Source organism: Cryptomeria japonica, chromosome 3, assembly GCF_030272615.1.
Source record: "Cryptomeria japonica chromosome 3, Sugi_1.0, whole genome shotgun sequence".
Lineage (NCBI taxonomy): Eukaryota > Viridiplantae > Streptophyta > Pinopsida > Cupressales > Cupressaceae > Cryptomeria > Cryptomeria japonica.
The window spans coordinates 405,033,757-405,052,049 of NC_081407.1; the positions used below are offsets into that span (position 1 = coordinate 405,033,757).

The window sequence follows — 18,293 nt, forward strand, 5'->3', positions numbered from 1 at the left end:
AACATTTTTCCAAATTTTAAGAATTAACAACAAAAAAATATTATAGCAAAAAATGAAAAAATTGGACAAAATAAAATTTTCACGACATTTGTTAGAAAGTTTAAAACAAAATATAATCTTGAGTTACTAAACATTGTATAATACAATTTAATTAACAAGAACAAAGACAGCAAGCAAATGAAATTGACCAAACATAATATCATCAGTGATAGATGTTGATCACAGGATCTCCCTTCCTAATTTTCTCTCAATGTACTTAAAAAGACAGAACTTAAATAGAGCATAACTTGTGTTGTTCAAATATTATTTAACCCCAGATATGGTTATTTTTGGCATGTCGTTTACTTTAGCCGTTTCATGGGTTAACTGACCTTCCAAATCTGTAGGAAGCTCAGCTTTATAAGTAGAATAAGTCTTTAGCAAGCTCACCTTTCTTGTCTGTTCTAATTAGCTCTAACTATTTATTAAGCAGACCCTTCTTTGTTATATGTTATTACAAAAATCCAGATTATAGTATTAAAAGATTTCTTTTAAAGAATTAATAAATTAAAACTCATTTTTCATCAGCAAAATTTACTGTTTTCCATTTAAACCACTGGTGGACATCACAATGTTTGGAGCTGTTGTCAGACCACCAAATTTGTAATCAAGGTATCCAACCCATCAAATGCAAACTGAAACATAAAGAAAGAAGACCTTAACGTCATAAAAATACCTCGACAAATGCCATCGGGAGAAGAAAGATTTAAACTCAAATAGAAGATAAGCATGGACTTCTATTGAATTCCTGACCTTGTGATTTTAAAAACAAACCACGGTTATTGTGATCTAGGATTTAAGACATTAATAATAACTAAAAATAAATCAACAATAAAACCGAATTATCTCAGAAACTGCAAGGATAATATCAGTACATGCTTCTGCTAATATTCATCAGAAATTTATGTATGCTATGAGAGGTAGAATATATGCAGCAGAAAATGTTAATATAATATGCTCTACACCTAGACCTACTTCCCCCTCTCGTGAGCTTACAACACTGGTTTATTAGGTTCATTAGCTGAAAATGTTACACCAAATAGTTCAATGACACATCAACAAGTATACAATCAGCAAGATTCTTGTTAAAATACTTGCTTACACTTCACAAAAAAGGACTGCATAAATGCTATGTTGTGTTCAAAATAATGAAGTAAAGTTGTAACACTGCACCGTTCGTAAGCATGAATTAATTATTTCACAATGGAAGACATGGAAATGCTCAGGTACAAGGACTATAAATATTTTCTATTGCTGCTGACTTATCTATACTACAAAATGCCAAAACATAAAAGGTGAGCGATAAACCACTGACATAAAAATTCAGCACAGAAGACTCTGTTTAAGGTTTAATTAAAATTTAAGCAGCCTCCTCAACTGACCTCACAGTCCGGGGAAGCATAAACTCTGCATATAATGGGTAATGATCAGATGGATAAAAACCATCAATGTTATCATTTACAACTTCACAAGAAACTGGAGCCAATGATCGTCCCCTAAATAGAATCCAATCCATGTGCAAGTCCTGATTTTGGCGATCCCAACACAGGCAAAGAGCTCTGAAAAATAGCTTTAGGAATTCTAGAGTCCCCTGCTTATCCCCTGAAATCAGTCAAAGTGGTTACATGACTCTCCATATGCATTTTCACATGGGAAGGGCATGGATTGTATGCATATAACAGGGAAAGTAAAACAGTAATCAGAAATTGATTCTAGCTAATATGACAGCCATACAATTGACCGAATCCTCCAAACTGAGCCAAAGAACATGTACCTTTAAATCCATGGTATGTATGTATAAGGGAGACATTTTTCCTCATGCGAGCATTTGCCCATGCATCTCTCATATCACCTACGACTCCATGTTCTCTGTAAACAAAAGGAATTATGATAGAGTCGGAGATATCGGAAATAAAATATGTTCTATTAAAATAGTGAACTCGAAATTTTCAAGAGAAAATTTTAACTTTCCTTCAGTGTAACATTGTATGGTGATGCTTAGTTACAAACAAGAAAGAATTCAGTAAGCTAAATAAAACTGAGACTTCAAGAACTCAAAGAAAATGTAAGTTCAATTTGTTGTTTGCTCAACAGAAATGATGTAAACTATTAGAGAAATGAGGAAATATGTTTTGAAGATTTTATTACACTGATCAGAAACACTGCTTAATGCAAGTATCTAACTAAAAAGTGCCACTTGGTTCTAGTACACGAGTAAATAGTAATAAATAACCACAATCTGAGGCATCATAATTTCCATGGAAATTGTTTTTGAAACTTTTATTACATTTATCAGAAGCACTGCATGGTGAAGGTACCTAACTGAAAAGCACCACTTAATTCAAGTACAAGAGTGAATACATAGTCAAAAGATCTGAGGCGTCATAATTTCCATCATAGCTTGTCAAGAATAAATGGTAGTAAGTTTCTTTTATTAATGAGTGAATGCAATTGATGAGGAGAGGAAGGTTCAGGCAATGAAACATGTGAATCTTCTATTACACTGATCAAAATCCCAGATAGTGTGAACACAAGAGCAACAGAAATACACTATATGGTGTGACTACAAAACAAACTGAAAACCATCATGTAGCGTGCATACAAAAGAAACAAAAAAAACTAAGATATAGGCATTATAAGTTATTTCGGTAGTACTACCACCTCTAATGAGGATGTATAATAAATTAAGTATAAATCTGATCTATTATTATGATCAAATGCAATCTTATTGACATTGCTTCTTTGTATGTCTTTATAACAGAATATACAATTACTTGTACTACAATTATATATATAAATGCAGACATAACACAACATAAATGAACAAGTATATGATCATAAGCACAATACAGCATACCAGTCTGCTGCTCTGCTGCTGATAATATTTTAATCCTGATTTCCTCTTTATAGTATTATACAGACTCCACATATTTTATTCTTTTCTCCTTAGATGATCCCTTCAATGGATGATGGGCTGCATATATATCTCCTTAATGTTAATGGAGGGTTATGTCCTTCCCAAACGGTCATCTCCCCTGCAAGGGTGGCGTCCTTTAGTTTAGCAACTTTGCCTTTTTAATTTTGATTAATTGATTGTTATTGCATCTCCTCTAAGCATGGTATTTATCTGTTATCGTTATCGCTTTTAATCCTGGTTAATCCTGGATTAGTAGCCCGTACTAATGTGGGTAATGCATTATTCACTGCATCTCTATTTTGTATGTGGATCGCTGTATCCCCCAAGTGTATGTATCGATGATATTGATAATGCTAGCCTTTTGGGCCTACTTTATGAAGACGTCTATTACTTGAAGCATTAGTTACTTTAGAAAATTGTTAAGTCTCATAAATGAGACAATTTTCTGAATAACAGACTCTCTTGATTTATTTATTTCTGTTTTCTTCCTGCTAGAAGGTGAGTAAGAAGCTGTTGATAGGTGGAGCATAACATTTGACTGTATCTAAACAATAGTAATTGGGCCAAATCTAAGTCTTGAAGATGTCAACTATCTTTGGGTTAAGTTCATAAAGCATGCTAACCAGGATTATTGCAGGTAGATTTTCTATACTAATTAAGAAATGCATTCTCAGGCCCCTAACAGTATTACAAATTTGAATTATTTGTAATGGATAAAACAAACTAAAAGTGAAAACTGAATAGTTGATAGGAAAGTTTCAAAGACTTATTAGAGAGGATTAACCAACACAAAAATGACTAATTTGCTGCTTGACTTAAGCAACCCATCAATAAAATCCACGAGGATGTTTGTTCATTCTATAGTTGGAATGGGTAATGGTTGTAGAGCGCTCATAATCCTAGCAGTTTCTCCTTTGCGGCATTGACACATATCACACTCAACATATTTTTTGACATCTTGTTTCTTGTTTCATGCCAGTCCAGACGAAATTTATTTTCGCTTGTTCATACACCTATAAGAAGCTAGAATTCACAACAAATAATTAAGCATGTAATTCCTATAACAATTTGTCCTGAAGAGTAGAATTCACAAAAACCACAATATGCCCTTTCTTATGCAAGTATTGACCGTTCCAAAGTACCTTGCTTTAGCTATGGGATTGGTTGTTAGCTGATAAATGAATTGTTGAACATATGCATCATGTTGCCACTTTTGTTCGCCTCCTAAAGCTAGGCTTGAGTTGATAAGGATAAAATACATAATGTCCCATGATTTTCTAATTTGTGAAATAAAGAATCTGCCATAACATTCTCTTTCCCCTTCTTGTCGATAATTTTATAATCATAACCTACTAATTTCCAATTTATGTTGTTCAAGCAAAGAGACTCATTCCATGAAATACTTAAGGTTGTGATCATCCATCTCGGTGTAGAAATGTTGCCCAGAAAGCAAGGGTGTCAATGAGTTACAGCATGAAGAATGGCTAACCTTTCCTTCTCATAGGTAAATTTTAATAGACTTTTGCCTGCTAGTGCCTTGCTAGTGAACACCAAGGGTCTTTCTTCTCGCATCAACACTATGACAATTCCTACCCCCCGAAGCATCACTTTCAATGACAAACAGGTTGGATAAATTGGGAATGGCAAGTACAGGTGTGGTAAAAATGGCATGTTTGAAAAGGTGAAGGCATCCTAATAGCCATAAGATTGTGTAAAACTCCATGCCAGGTAAAATGTGTACTTGGTCAAATGTGTAGGAAGAGCCCTATAGAATAAGTGCAATAATGATGGACCAATAGGTCTAGGTGAGGTCCATACCATGAGGTCTTCTAGGCCCAATATACCTTGTAAAGCATTCCTGAGTTGTCATAGGCTTTGAGAAGTTCGTGCAAACCTCGAACAGTAAAATGAATGTTGGAACTGCTAATCTGCTATGCCCAGTAAGGATCAGAAGTGAATTATATGACTCGGTGATGATCAGAAATTGCAGGAAAGTTAGTATGACATCAAAGTATCATCATAGAACATACATCTCCTCGCACAAGGTAAGACATGCAACTGTGGTGAAACACACTTGGATCTATAGTGACTAACTAGTTGCTAGAATGTAAATGAAAACAAGCAATAAAAGTAAATATTTTCAGTTGATGCAAGAATTCTCTTACACCTAGGATGCTCCTACATCACGTGAAACTCACCAAAACACGAGATCTCGGTTTTCAAAGATTTTATATATTGTATTTTGCAATTTCAAGGCCCCTCAAGGTGTTCTTAGGGTTCCAGACCTTTCTAAATGCTTGTCATTTTGCCTGAATAGTTGTATAGCACATCCTAAGCTTTCCAACACACTGGTGAAGATGTTACACCCTAAAAGATGACCTGCTACTTTTTTGGTATTTTAATAAAATTTTGTTTGGACTAGAACTTCAATCAATACATGCTGACTTCACCTTATTGGTGTGTAAAGACGTAAAACGTTCTTGTTGAGACATGGACCAGCTAGGACTTGAACCTAGGACATTCCATACGCTGCTGGAGTGCTCTACCACTGAGCTACTGGCCCCTCTTGGACCAGTCCATCATCAGTCCGGGTGTGGCTTATTTCCAACACCAACACCCCCCCTTAAGCCACACCTCTCGTGTGCTTGGGGCTCCTAGCCTGGACCTGGCTCTGATACCAGTTGAGACATGGACCAGCTAGGACATGAACCTAGGACCTTCCATACGCTGCTGGAGTGCTCTCCCACTGAGCTACTGGCCCCTCTTGGACCAGTCCATCGTCGGTCCGAGTGTGGCTGATTTCCAACACCAACAGTTCTAAATTCAATAATAAAACGAAATACTAAAGAATCTTTACCTCTTTATAGAAATCTCTTGTTTATTGTGATATCATTGGAATGATCATTTAGAGCTAAGGATGGAATAGTGGAAGTAAATAGAATTATTAAGGGAATTACGAGTTTATTTAAGAATAAAGAGTATTTCGTGTTATTATTGAATTTAGAACGTTTTACGTCTTTACATTTTGGTATCAGAGCGCTAGGTTTATAACACTAGGGCCTATGACCATAATGCTAAAGAAACATTCTCTGACACAAGAATTGTTGAATTCCAATTGGTTCTAGAACTACTAGAGCTAGGTCAAGCAACGAGAATGAAAGACTTGACCAGATTCTTGATCTTTTGAATCAGCAGAATGCTAGGATGGATGGAATTGAACAAGAAGTTCGAAGAGTTGGTAAGGTTCAGAATGAACAACCTTGACAGGAAGAGCAACCTAGAAATGAAATTCCTAGAGCTGAGGAACAACTTGATCATCAAGCTAGGATTGAAGGGGAGCTAGCCAAAGACTTGAAAAGGATAGCCCCACCTAAGTTCGATGGTAAGACCATTGGTGATGGTGCTAAAGCTTGGGTAATTGAGATGGAGAAGTCTTTTGAACTTCTTAACATGTCGAATGAAACTAAAGCAGTATGGGCTGCTTATCAGCTTATTGGAGAAGCTGCGACATGGTGGAACAATGAGAAATCTGAGAAAAAGTTACAGCTTGGTGATATTACTTGGGAACTGTTTCTGCAATCATTTAGGAAGAGGTGGCTTCCTCAATTATTCTTCGACAGGAAGATGACAGAGTTCCAGAATCTGACACAGGGTGGTATGACAGTTACTCAATACTGGGAGAAGTTCACCAATCTCCTAAAGTATGTTCCGCAATACTAGATGGATGAACGATTCCGCATTCGGAAGTTCATCTTGGGTTTGAGGACTCACATTGGAGCAGAAGTAGATATTCATAATCCATTGACTATGGATGAAGTCTTTGAGAAAGCAACTAAACAGGAACAGAAGTTGCAACAATTGGCAAATTTTCGAAAAAATGTGAATACCAAATCAAGTTTTGGGAATAGGAATTTTCAAAACAATGATCATCAGAAGGGCAACCGACAGATAAGGAATCTGAAAAGAGGTCCTAACACTCAGGAGAAAGGAGGAGTGAACCAGGTTGGAAACAAGAAAGTGAACAATAACACGAACTTCACTAATCTTAATACTAGGCAAAACTTTGACAAGAATAGACCAAGTGGACACCCAAGACCTAGAGACGGATGTTACAATTGTGGGGGAAATCATTATGCTTCAAACTATCCACAGCTCAAAAAGGAGGAAATCAGCAAGGAGCTTCACAGTATCAGATTCATGCAGCAGTTAACAACTGTCAGGCTGACTCTCAGGCTTCACCTATCCAGATGACGGGTAAGCTTTTTGGTCAATCAGTTTCTATTTTGATAGATATAGGAGCTAATGAATGCTTTATTGATCCTAAAGTAACTTCTGGATTATCTATTAGACCTAGTTATATGTCACATGCATGGATGGTTCAATATGGAAATCGAGCAGAGAAGAGGCTAGATTCATGTCTATTTTGTAGTGATCTAGAGCTTCCTAATTTTTAAACTCAGGTTAATCTATATGTAGCACCACTGGCATCATATGATGTGATCTTAGGTATCAATTGGTTAACTGAGCACAAAGCTGTAGTAAACTGTGAGGATAAGATTGTTAGTTGCATAGATGATTCTGGAAATCCGATTGAAATTCATGGGTCTAAAAGGCCTCTTGAATTGAGACTCATCTCAGCTATGCAACTCAAAAGCCCAAAGGAAGGGATGTTCCATTTTTGTTGTCATTGTAAGTGACTAGGATAATGCCAAGAAGAGCCCTAAGGATTATCCAATTCTCAGAAAGTTCTTGGATGTTTTTCCAAAAGATCTTACTGAGTTACCACCAAAAAGAAAATTTGACTTCTCTATAGAACTCTTACCTGGAACCGAGCCACAATCCAAAGCTCCTTACAGAATGACAACCACGGAATTGTATGAGCTTTAAGGCTCAATTGCAAGAGTTGCTTAGGCAAGGTTTCATAAGACCCAATGTATCCTCGTGGGGTGCGCCAGTAATCTTCGTGAAGAAGAAGGATGGTACCTTGAGGTTATGTATGTACTATTAAGAATAGATATCCTTTGCCAAGGATATATGAACCTTTTGATCAAATGAAGGGTGCTACAGTATTCTCTAATAAGATCGATCTTTGTTCAGGTTATCACCAGCTAAGGATTAACGATGAGGATATTCCTAAGACAACATTTTGAACTCGCTATGGACACTACGAGTTCACGGTCGTATCTTTTGGTCTAACCAATGCACCAACAGCGTTCATGAACCTTATGAACAGCATTTTTACAGATTACCTGGATGATTTTGTGCTTATATTCATTGATGACATATTGATCTATTCCAAGAATGAAGAGGAACACAAGAAGCACTTAAGGATAGTTTTGCAACAGATAAGAGATCAAAAGCTTTTTGGTAAGTTTTCGAAGTGTGCTTTCTTTCAGGAAAAGGTGCACTACTTAGGACATGTAATATCTGCTGAAGGAATTTCAATTGATCCTGCAAAGATAGAGGCAACTGTAGATTGGCCAACACCTCAGAGTGTTACAGAGGTCAGAAGTTTTATGGGTCAGATTAAAGGATACTACAGGAAGTATGTGGATGGTTTTTCTAGGATAGCAGCACCTATTACTTCTCTTCAAAAGAAGGAAAAGAAATTTGAATGGACTGAGAAGTGCGAAGAGGCACTTCAGCTTTTGAAGCAGAAGTTGACAACAACACTAGTCTTGACTATACCAGATCCTAATGGACACTTCATAGTGATTACAGATGCCTCAGGTGAAGGTGTAGGAGTAGTGTTGATGCAAGAAGGAAAAGTGATTGCTTTTGCGTCTAGAAAATTGAAGCAATATGAATTGAACTATGCAACGCATGATTTAGAACTTTTAGCTATAGTTCATGCATTACAAATGTGGAGGCATTACCTTCTAGGGAAGCCATTTGAGTTGAAGACAGACCACTTAGGCATGAAATATATTTTTACACAGCCTAAACTTAATGCAAGACAGAGAAGGTGGCTTGAATTCCTAAGTGAGTATGATTTTGGTATTGAATATATCAAAGGAAAGGAAAACAGGGTAGAAGATGCTCTCAGCAGAAGAAGACATCTATCTATTATGTTTACTATGAGGTCAAACTTGAAGCAGCGGATGTTGCAGAATCTTTCTGAAGATGAGCATTACCTAAAGGTTAATGCAAGCCTTGGGAGTAGATCCTTCAGATCACCAATTTGATGGATATGAGGTGGAACCTGATGGTATTTTGAGATTCCAAAGAAGGATGTAAATTCCTGAAGGTGGAGACTTAAGAAAGTTGATATTGCATGAGGTGCACAATACACCCTATTTAGGACATCCTGGGGTGACAAAGATGGTAGCTGAATTAAGAACTTTGTATTTTTGGCCTAAACTCAGGAAAGAGGTGATTGATTATGTGGCACAGTGTTTGGAATGTCAGCGAGTGAAAGTTGAGCATGTTCATCCTACAGGACTTTTGTACCAACATCACATACCTAAGCATAAGTGGCAAGTAATCAGTATGGATTTTATCCAAGAATTACCTTTGAGTAAGAACAAATATGATACCATCTTGGTAAATGTCGATAAGTTGACCGAAGTTGCACATTTTGTACCTGGAAATTTTAAGGACGGATCATCGACTCTTGCGAAGAAATTTGTGCAAGAGATATTCCAATTGCATGGTGTACCAGAAACCATTATTTCAAATAGGGATACCAGGATGACATCTAGACTTTGGACAACATTGAATGCAGCTTTTGGGAAGCAGACTAAACTTTAGTTCGGCATATCATCCTCAAACTGATGGCCAAACGGAAAGGGTTAATCAGATAGTGGAGGATCTTCTACGGATGTATTGCATGGATCAACAGTACAAGTGGGAGGAGTATTTGCCTTTGGTTGAGTTTGCATATAACAACTCCTTTCATGCATCTTTAGGGATGGCACCTTTTGAGGCACTCTACGGACGAAAGTGTCGCACACCCATTAGTTGGGATAGAATGGAAGATAGAATCATTATTGGTCTTGATTTGCTCAAAGAAATGGATGAGCAGATGAAGTTGATCAGGACAAGATTGAAAGAGGCAGCCGATAGACAAAAAAGCTATGCTGATAGAAACAAGACTTTCGGACGGTTTGCTGCAGGAGATAAAGTCTTTTTGAGGGTCAAGCCTCATAAGAGCTCTATCTCATTTGGGAAATCATCAAAGTTGGCACCAAGTTATGTGGGACCCTTTGATGTGCTGGAAGTTATTAATCCAGTTGCATATAGATTAGCTTTACCACCTGCTCTAGCTCGAATCTATAATGTCTTCCATGTTTCTTTGTTGAAGCCTTATCGTCCTGATGCATCTCATATTCTTGATTGACGATCTTTATAGGTACAGGATCCGGGGGTGGTGCTAGTGGAGCCCATCTGAATCCTAGATCAACGTAGCATGAAGCTACGTAGCAGAGATTTCACTCAGTATAAGGTCCAGTGGGACCAATATTCTGAGGATAGTGCTACATGGGAGGATGCTGAGACGATTGACCGTCATTTTCCTCATTTGCTTTCTTAGAGTAGTATTTGCTTATTGCACGAGATACCTTGATACTCTGATTTGATTCACATGTTGTGAACTTGGATTGCATGGATGCTATTGTTATTGTTTATGTTTTGATTTGAGACTATGATGTGTGGTTGTTATTTCATGATGTGTGAGATACTATTTGCTTTGATGTTTAATAAGACATCGGGACGATGTCTCTTCCAAGTGGGGAAAGATGTCACGAACCATATTATCTATAATTATTTGATTAAAAAAATAATGCTTATTTTTCATTTATGAAATGAAACGGAAATGGAATTGTAAGTAAAATTGGATGATAATGAAATGAAGATTTAAATGCAATGGAATGACTTAAATTGTTTTCCTTTTTGAAATGTAAATGCAATTGAATGATCAGTATTATTTTTATTATGAAATTGGGGATCGTCATTGATAATGAGCAATTGAGTGCAAATGAATGCAGGAACAGGTGAACACAAATGAAGACGAGAACATGGCTCAGGTAGAGTTGCTTTAGCTCATGGACTTCGCTAGAATAGATGGAATCTCACACCCCACTTTAGAATAAATATATGTATCTGTTGCATGTTTTGATATGACAATTTAATTAAATCTGAATTTTCACAAGTGATTGCAAAAATGATATGTTTTATTTTAAAGTAAGTTTTACTTTTAAAGTATTAGATTTAAAATGATAATTGATTGTAGATTTATATGTTTTTGTGTGCAGATGTGTGTGAATGGATGAAATAATGTACTTATTTGTTTACTTGTGTATATATATGTGTGTGTGTGTGTGTATGAATTCGAATATTGAGACGATCATATACATGTATATATGTATATAATTATGATATATATATATATATATATATATATATATATATATATATTTTTTTTAATCATGAAAGTTTATATATTATTTTATGTATTTATATATACATAAACATTAGCTTTTGATATATATATATATATGTATAATAGCAGTGAAAGTCGATAGTAATATCGACTTCCCATGTAGCAAAAATCCATGTGAATGGAGGCAAATACCCCACATAACCTGTGCATGAATAAATGCAGTGGGAGTCGATGTGTAGGATCGACTAAGCATTTGCCTAGCCTGCCGAATTCATGGAGTTCGAAGCAAATTATGACTGTATTGTTAACTGAGCCTACGTGGTAGGATTGAATACCGCATGCCATACGAATGCTTTGGGACTGTTAGACATGTTGCCCTGGTGGTATAACAAACAGTTGGAATAAGCACGAATCAAGAAAATTGTAGTTGGGAAAAACAGCATAAATAAGACTTGTTTTGGGTAAAACACACAAAACGACAATATTGGAAACAGAGAGAAAAGAAGAATATTGAAAAAACTTAGAAGAAGGCAGAGAAAGAACACAGTCAGTGGATTTTCAAAAAGAACTAGCGTCTATCATCTCATATTTGGCACCGAAATTCACAAGTAGGCTCTATTTCGAGCATTGTTTTATATTAGAAATCCAAGGAGAAAAGATTGATTTGTTTTGAATAGATTTAGACGATAACATAGAAAGGAATTAGAGTCCTCATATGAAACCATATAGATTTGTTATTAGAATACGTTCATATAAAGGTATATGCAATAATAAGATATTTTCTTTAAATATGTGTCATTAAAGTGTAAATCTTAGAATTAGATAATTAAAAACATGTAGAAAGATAGAGAACTTATGCATTGTGAACTTGGAAATTTTAAAACCATAGAAAATGGAATACAAGTTAATGTATGATTACGCTATTTGGATTTTATGAGAAATATATAAAAGAATGTGTACTCATAACTTCTATTTCTGAATTTTATTTTTGTTTATATGCTAAATATACATTCATGTGTTACACCTTCTGGCTTTAAATTTGTTTTTCAAAATTGTTTGTAAATGTTGAAAAACGAAAAGATTGTATTCTTTTATATTATATTATTATCATGCGAGAAACAGGAAGCTAGAGCTGAAAAGTGAAAGATTGTCTTCTTTTATATTCATTTTTTATATCATACGAACAATAGGAAAGTTAGATATGTTTGTGTTTGAGGGAAAGTTACCTTCCGGGACGGGTGTCGAATGTGGAATTATAGACAGAATAGTTTGTTTTTCCAAACTATATTTTATTGCTATGCATGGCATTATACTCGATCGAGTAATTTATTGACCATTGAAATAGATGGATATACATATTTACACTCTACCATATCCTTGATTGATCTTCCTTGTTTCTTAATGGACTTAGAAAATTGAAAATGCATCTATCATTCTAGGCACGCACCAGATTCCATCTTGTTTAGCGAATTCCTTTTGCTAAGTAATTCGTGCAGGGTCGGGTATGCTAAATTGATTAAGAATTCCGGGGAAGTATATCTTCAAGGTTGGGTGGAAAAACATTAAACCTCGAACAGTAAACTGAATCTTGGAACTGCTAATCTGCTATGCCCGATAAGGATCAGAAGTGAATTATATGACTCAGTGATGATCAGAATTGCAGGAAAGTGAGTATGACATCAAAGTATCATCATAGAACATACATCTCCTCGCAGAAGGTAAGACATGCAACTGTGGTGAAACACACTTGGATCTTTAGTGACTAACTAGTTGCTGGAATGTAAATGAAAACAAGCAATAAAAGTAAATATTTTCAGTTGATGCAAGAATTCTCTTTCACCTAGGATGCTCCTACATCACGTGAAACTCACCAAAACACGAGATCTCGGTCTTCAAAGATTTTATATATTGTATTTTGCAATTTCAAGGCCCCTCAAGGTGTTCTTAGGGTTCCAGACCTTTCTAAATGCTTGTCATTTTGCCTGAATAGTTGTATAGCACATCCTAAGCTTTCCAACACACTGGTGAAGATGTTACGCCCTACAAGATGACCTGCTACTTTTTTGGTATTTTAATAAAATTTTGTTTGGACTAGAACTTCAATCAATACTTGCTGACTTCACCTTATTGGTGGAACATTTCAAGTTGGAATAACTAGAAATCGAGATTAGCACCAGGGAAGAAAATACACTTCCAACAAGATGATCAAATTTCCTGATATTTTATCAAAAGTTTATCCCAAATACCAATTGGATCAACACATCTAAATTCCACCCAGCCAATAGAGGAATTCAAGTTGCAATAATTAGAAACCAAAGGTGCCTAGTAGACTCTTCACTATTAGCTTTGGTAGAAAAAAATATTGGAGGAGGGTGGCATGTTATGACCCTTCGTACTAATGTAATGAAAGCCTATTTTGTTATTAACTCAACAATGGTTGTAGAGTTTATGGTAGCATAGTTTATAAGGCACATCATGCTATAAATGACAATTTAGTCCTCATGTGATCATCGAATATGTAGTGACTTGGAGGTGCCCCCCTCTCGAATAGGGTAGTAATATTATTCCATCGTGCAACTTGTGATTAATGGCTGCTATTCTAGAATGTTCCATTGAAAGGTAAACACTAAATCTACATATCTATTCCCACAATCCTAAAACTACAACCTCAATTCAGTGAGTCTTTCACCATATTTATGCATTTCACTAGGTTCAAGTTTGAAAAAATTGTATGCAGCTTTAATCCACCCATGCTGCATTTGACTTTGCAAAGATTTTACCAGAGCATCGCCATGTCATGGAAGGAAAACAATTATTGAAAACTGCCATGCCAATAAGACAACAAGCTTTATCAACCTAAAATAACCATTCGAGTCTTGTCATTTCATCATGTTGTGGCCATTTCTCATTCCGAACAGTAATACACTACAACATTGCATTAGAGAATCATGAAGAAGGTCAAGGGGATTGGTTAATACTAGTGGCAGAGACTCAGAAGCATACTTTGCAAATAGAGGGTCCACAACAAGACAATCAGATAAGGGGAAATGAGAAATTAATGAAATGTTTTCTTTGGATCTTCCCCCCTTTCTCTAATGTAGTGCATTCTTCGCCACCTTCCATAATGTCATTCTCTCCACCATTGGTTGTTCCTCCTGTTGTGTCTCTTCATTAGCTCGATGTTGGTTCATATGTTGGCCCCCAACAGTATAGCTTGGTTTGAGGGAAGGCTCTTCAATACAAAAACTCAACAGATTCACGATTCTCAAGATATTGCTGCTTCTCCTTGACCTTCTATTTCAGCTTCATCAGATATGTCAGAGTGTGTAGATGATGATTGCCTTGTTGGATAGGCTCTTGTTTCATATGGGAAGGCAGTCTTTAAAAAAATGCTCTTAATGATATGATCCTCCAGTCCCACGAGAAGAGGGTGTTGATCTAAGTTCTTGGTTGAGGCCTTTCCTTGGTATTAAGTTTGGTAAATCTTTTCTTGTTTGTTCTCATAAATCCATCTGTAGATTATAAAAAAAACAACAACAATAACCTTCAAAATTTGACTTGGTCTAACCCTAAGCTTAAGCACTTAGAGTTGACATTACAATCAATTAGTCCACAATAGTACTTTTAGTAATTACATAGACACTAAGAATTCCCAACCTGTAACTTGGGCCCAACAAAAAAAATTCCTTCAGCTTGCATAAAAGTTCAAACATTGTAACTAACTCAGCACCCCTAACTGTTAATGATATCAATGGGCCAATTTGATATTAAGAAATAAAGAAACATGTATAGTCAACAATACAAACAAAAATCTGTCAGATTTTGGATACACAATCTTGGCATCCTATGGCAATTAGAGTGACATAAGTAAATGTATGAAGTTTTTCATCAGATAAATTTCCAGTGTTCATCCAAAAAAACAGCACATTCCCCTCATAAAATAATCCATTACTTGCATTATTAAGCAGGCCAGAAGGAGATGTTTACTACCTTGATCTTCCAAGCAAGAAGCGTCCAGCGGTTGACTCCTTTTGCGTGTTAAATCCTCCACAATAAACAACGGGTAAGCTTGGAGGCAAGGATGCTATATGCTGCCATGTTAGCAACGCACCTCGTCGTCGGGCACGAGCACTCACTTCATCCATGTTTGTATTCACAATTTGAAAAGTAAACCCAGGTGGCTCAACTCCTTTGAGTTGAAATGTGTGGAAATTATGTTAAGTAAACAGATAAAAAAAGTTTGGCAAAAGCTACAGATTTTATAAGATACCAATTACAATACACTAACTCAACACAATGAGTTAAGGATTTCAACCAGATGTAATAGAAGTAGGATATCACCCATGTGGCAATGCTGGGTACAGTTGCACCCCATGAAGTACTTCCTGCAACAGATGGAGACTCTGATAACCAAAAGGTCCCACCCTCCATACGCTCAACCTGAAAATCCATTCAATGTTATCATGCCATTCTTGGAGGACCTGAAAAGTAAAAGATGCATTGCTAATGTCAATTAAAAAAATACTAGTTGCCAGATCTCCAACATTATTTTACTCCCTTGAATACATGTTCTATTTAAAGAAGCATTACTGTGTCATCATACCTTCTCTTTATCGTAGAAAATAGTGCAGTGCTCATCTGTATTATCCTGAGATCCTTTCCTCGAAATACCAAATTGCTCATAACCTTACAAAACAATTGAGTGAATCAGTACTCAAGTCTCGTATATTTACATCATGCCAATGCATATCTACAACCAGCAGGCCAGTGCAGTGGTTTGAAAAGGTGTGAATGGCAGAGAAAGCTACCGTTTATTAAGATCTTGATATGGCCCCTATTGAACCTTAAAAGTTTTCCCAAACAGAAAATATGGCAATCAGCATGTAGAAGTGTTATTACTAAGTGGTAACTAAAGCAGGCTCATTATCATGATTGTCTATACCCAATTCCAATGGGACCACTCAGATCTTTATTCATGGAGAGCAATCTCAGGAATAATGAAAATGTCTCCAACATAGATTATTATAAAATGAATGATGCAACAAAAAAAGCACCCATCCATCACACATCCCTTTGAATTCCATAAACAGCTGACAATAGGCTGAAAACTTGTTTGAGTGCAAAAATTGCAAGCATAAAAAACCTATAACACAAAGCTACACACTTCATTAAATGCTTGATTAGAAAACCAAGCTAAAATGTCCCACATCATTTGTCTTGATGTAGACACAAATCCATGATTTGCAGGATTGCCACAAATATTCTAATTGTGACCTTTTTAGCATAATGCCGTAATCTGATTAAAAAAATTGATATTATTGCCACTGACATTTGGGCGTTGGCAACATAACTGGGCAATTCACTGTTAATTTATTTAGACCACTTCTTTGCAATATCTAATTAAGAATATGAAACCATGCACAATATAAAGAATCGGAAACTATGTCTTTAACTTTTTCTGCAAATAAAAGATATATTTTATTTATGCCAATAGGCTCATATTCACCCCAAAGAATATATCAATGCAACTTCTATATGGGTCAAAATTTCCTTGAGTTTAACACAGTTAAGGTACGGTCTCACCATCTTTAACTTACGACGGATCATCATATTCAGAGGGAGTCATACTAGCATACTTTGTCACTTGGAACTGGACTTAGAGATACGTTCATTTTCAGATGCCTTCTTTACCATGAGAAAGAAGGTAGATTCTAATGCTTATGTAGGAAAGCCCAAGATTCCCCAAACACATCATACAAATCTCAAATAGAAATAGCTGATTTTGTACAAACATGAAACAATACATCATTGACAAAGGCTACTAGGGGATACATACAATCAAATTTACAGCTTCAGGCCCATCACATCATACTTTCAGCATCTGGATGGTGCAGCTGTCTTGTCAACATGTCACTCCTATGAGATTAGTCCAACTGAAAAAATTAAAAGAACAACAGGAATTAGGAGCTATGCTACTCATAAATAACTTTTTTGGAAAGCATTATAGAGTCAAATCTTGTAAAAGAGCCTTCAGGTTCAAGTATCTGGCATGGCTGCTCCCAGATGGAACAGTAACAAATTGTACATCTTACTTATGGGAATAATGAATAGCATGCATCCTTTGAGTACATCCATGTCTCGATATTATTTCTTTTGGTTGCAAATCATGTCAACACTGGCTTTGGACAATGTGAACGTAATGATAATGCATATGATTTTCTGGCCAACAAATGTCTTCATTACTGTTAATCAAAGGTACCCAATCTATGGTTCTGAAAAATATAGGCTACTCCGTTTCCAAGGCACTGACCCAAGCTCAAATCCTCTCGGGCATGCTTTCAATGTAATAAGCAGCCATGATAATGCTGGCCAAAAACAGTTAAGGCCAGCTGCAAAATCCAGCTGAGTTTTAATAGAATAGATACCCATTGGTTGTAATTTCTTATTAGGCAAAAGATCATTTTCCATGTTTCCAGCTCTCAGGCAGCTGGAATAAATCATTTGGTTATCCCAACCAAACAAAAAATCATCATTTGGTCTATCTTTGCATTTGAACTTGATGACAATAAAATTCAATTAACGCAAAAAAACACTGACAACATTTGCCATAATGTTCTACAAAGAGAAACAGTAAATTGTTTTACAGCAATGAACTTGGACAATAATCCATTGTCTTAAATAGAAATAAGTTTAAAACCTTTAATATTATTTATCATTGTTATCCTTTGGACTCCAATTTTTATAGAATTGAAGGAAAGTTTTGCATAACTGAAATCCACATATAAAGTAAACTAATGAAACACTATACAATGTATGCCTTTGAGTTTAATTTAAGGATTATTAAAATAAAATTTAATCTGACCAAAGATTATCACGAATAAATTGTATTGTCTTACTTTAAACTGGATGACCATACGCCTTTGATTTTTAAATTTTTTTAAATCTACGTACATTGAA

At 35.8% G+C, this 18,293-nt stretch overlaps 1 protein-coding gene across 1 annotated transcript in view; it reads right to left on the minus strand.

Moving 5' to 3' along the window:
* Window positions 1-1,026: 1,026 nt before the first annotated feature.
* LOC131035077 (uncharacterized) overlaps window positions 1,027-18,293 on the minus strand; it is a 35,940-nt gene continuing 18,673 nt past the window's right edge. The window contains exons 3-7 of the mRNA XM_057966703.2: window positions 15,940-16,022; window positions 15,674-15,776; window positions 15,327-15,540; window positions 1,814-1,908; window positions 1,027-1,641 (exon numbers count right to left, since the gene is read on the minus strand). Of these exons, the coding sequence (XP_057822686.2) occupies window positions 1,400-1,641; window positions 1,814-1,908; window positions 15,327-15,540; window positions 15,674-15,776; window positions 15,940-16,022 (737 nt within the window). The 3' untranslated portion in view covers window positions 1,027-1,399. The remainder of the gene's footprint in view (window positions 1,642-1,813; window positions 1,909-15,326; window positions 15,541-15,673; window positions 15,777-15,939; window positions 16,023-18,293) is intronic.